Below are 1,580 nucleotides of genomic sequence, written 5' to 3'. Positions count from 1 at the left end.
GAGTGATTTATCAGTGGAATGAACCAGTATGAACACCCTGGAATAACATGACAACAACAGTTTACAGAGGCTGAGCTGCAACATGGTGTGGTAGTAGCTGAGAGTCAGCTGTAGCACATACTCTGAGGGTTAACAGCTCACTGAGCTCACAGACAGGAAGTGCTCGCAGCTCTCTGCTTGATTTCAGGCCAAAGCAGAGCAAAGGGTTTGACCAGGATGACAGCTCTGCTCCTCTCTGCTCACCTCCATGATGGCCTCGGTCAGATCCATCCATGTTCCCAGCAGGAGGTGCAGGTTTTCCCACTCCTCCTGCAGCTGAGCCTGGGCTTCCTGGTCTCCCATGGAGAGGAGCTGCCGGCCCACCTCCAGAGTGTGATGGTTCTGGAACAGCAGCTCGGTATGCTGAGGAGACAAGCAGGAATCAGAGCAGCTGGAAACCTAAATAATGATGTCATCATGGGATGTCAGTCAGTTCACATCACTTCTTGTTCTGATTTCAACACAAGTGTTTGTGAATCAGCTGTAAAACTGCTTCCTGTTCTTCCATCGTACAGTTAGCTGTTAGCTAACAAAGAAAACCTCAAACTGTCTCCTCTGACAATAAACAAGTCCAAAAACCTTGGCTGGTTTTAGTCCGTCCCACCTGGAGGTCCTGCAGGGATTATCGGAGCTGCCTGAGGCTGCAGCGGGTCGGACCCCTGAAGGGAAGGGGGTCTGTGTGTCCAACAGAAACCTCTGCAGCTGTAAACCTGCCAGGTTCTCAGGAGTCCCTCCTGAGTGTCAGAGAAAAAGAAGACAGGAAGAAAAGGCTGAGAACTTACATTAAAAACCCTGTGAAGCTGCTGACTGGAGCAGGTCCATCAGAGGAACGCTTCAAAACCCTGAAGCTTCATTTCCAACCTGCTGCTCCTCCCTCAGCTCTGACCCCACACACCTGCATCCCTCAGGATCAGTGAGCTCACAGGACATTACTGATGGAAAGAAAATGTCCTCATGGACAACAGACCAGTTCAAGCCAGTCCTGTGTGGACCAGCTTCCCAACAGAACCATCAGTCAGTGTGTCTCTGCTGTAGGACTGACYGGTTTAACCCTCGCAGGTCAAAGGTCAAAGACTTCAAATCTTATCTCAGCTCAGACTTTTCTCTTCCACACAGGAAGCAGAGACCCCTGAGATCTGCATCTAACCCTGTAGACCCAGAACCTGTCCTCACCTGTCCTCCACCTGTGGACCCATCAAACAGAACCTGTCCTCCACCTGTAGACCCATCAAACAGAACCTGTCCTCCACATGTAGACCCATCAAACAGAACCTGTCCTCCACCTGTAGACCCATCAAACAGAACCTGTCCTCCACCTGTAGACCCATCAAACAGAACCTGTCCTCACCTGTCCTCCACCTGTGGACCCATCAAACAGAACCTGTCCTCCACCTGTGGACCCATCAAACAGAACCTGTCCTCCACCTGTGGACCCATCAAACAGAACCTGTCCTCACCTGTCCTCCACCTGTAGACCCATCAAACAGAACCTGTCCTCCACCTGTAGACCCATCAAACAGAACCTGTCCTCACCTGTCCTC

At 51.1% G+C, this 1,580-nt stretch overlaps 1 protein-coding gene across 1 annotated transcript in view; it reads right to left on the bottom strand.

Annotated features, from left to right (window-relative positions):
* LOC106531414 (nesprin-2) overlaps window positions 1–1,580 on the bottom strand; it is a 31,125-nt gene that overhangs the window by 23,094 nt on the left and 6,451 nt on the right. The window contains exons 3-4 of the mRNA XM_014027279.1: window positions 644–773; window positions 244–402 (exon numbers count right to left, since the gene is read on the bottom strand). Of these exons, the coding sequence (XP_013882733.1) occupies window positions 244–342 (99 nt within the window). The 5' untranslated portion in view covers window positions 343–402; window positions 644–773. The remainder of the gene's footprint in view (window positions 1–243; window positions 403–643; window positions 774–1,580) is intronic.

This window comes from Austrofundulus limnaeus, unplaced genomic scaffold (assembly GCF_001266775.1).
Source record: "Austrofundulus limnaeus strain Quisiro unplaced genomic scaffold, Austrofundulus_limnaeus-1.0 Scaffold629, whole genome shotgun sequence".
Lineage (NCBI taxonomy): Eukaryota > Metazoa > Chordata > Actinopteri > Cyprinodontiformes > Rivulidae > Austrofundulus > Austrofundulus limnaeus.
The sequence above is the reverse complement of the archived record's forward strand: the minus strand, read 5'-3'. Positions and strand labels throughout refer to the sequence as shown.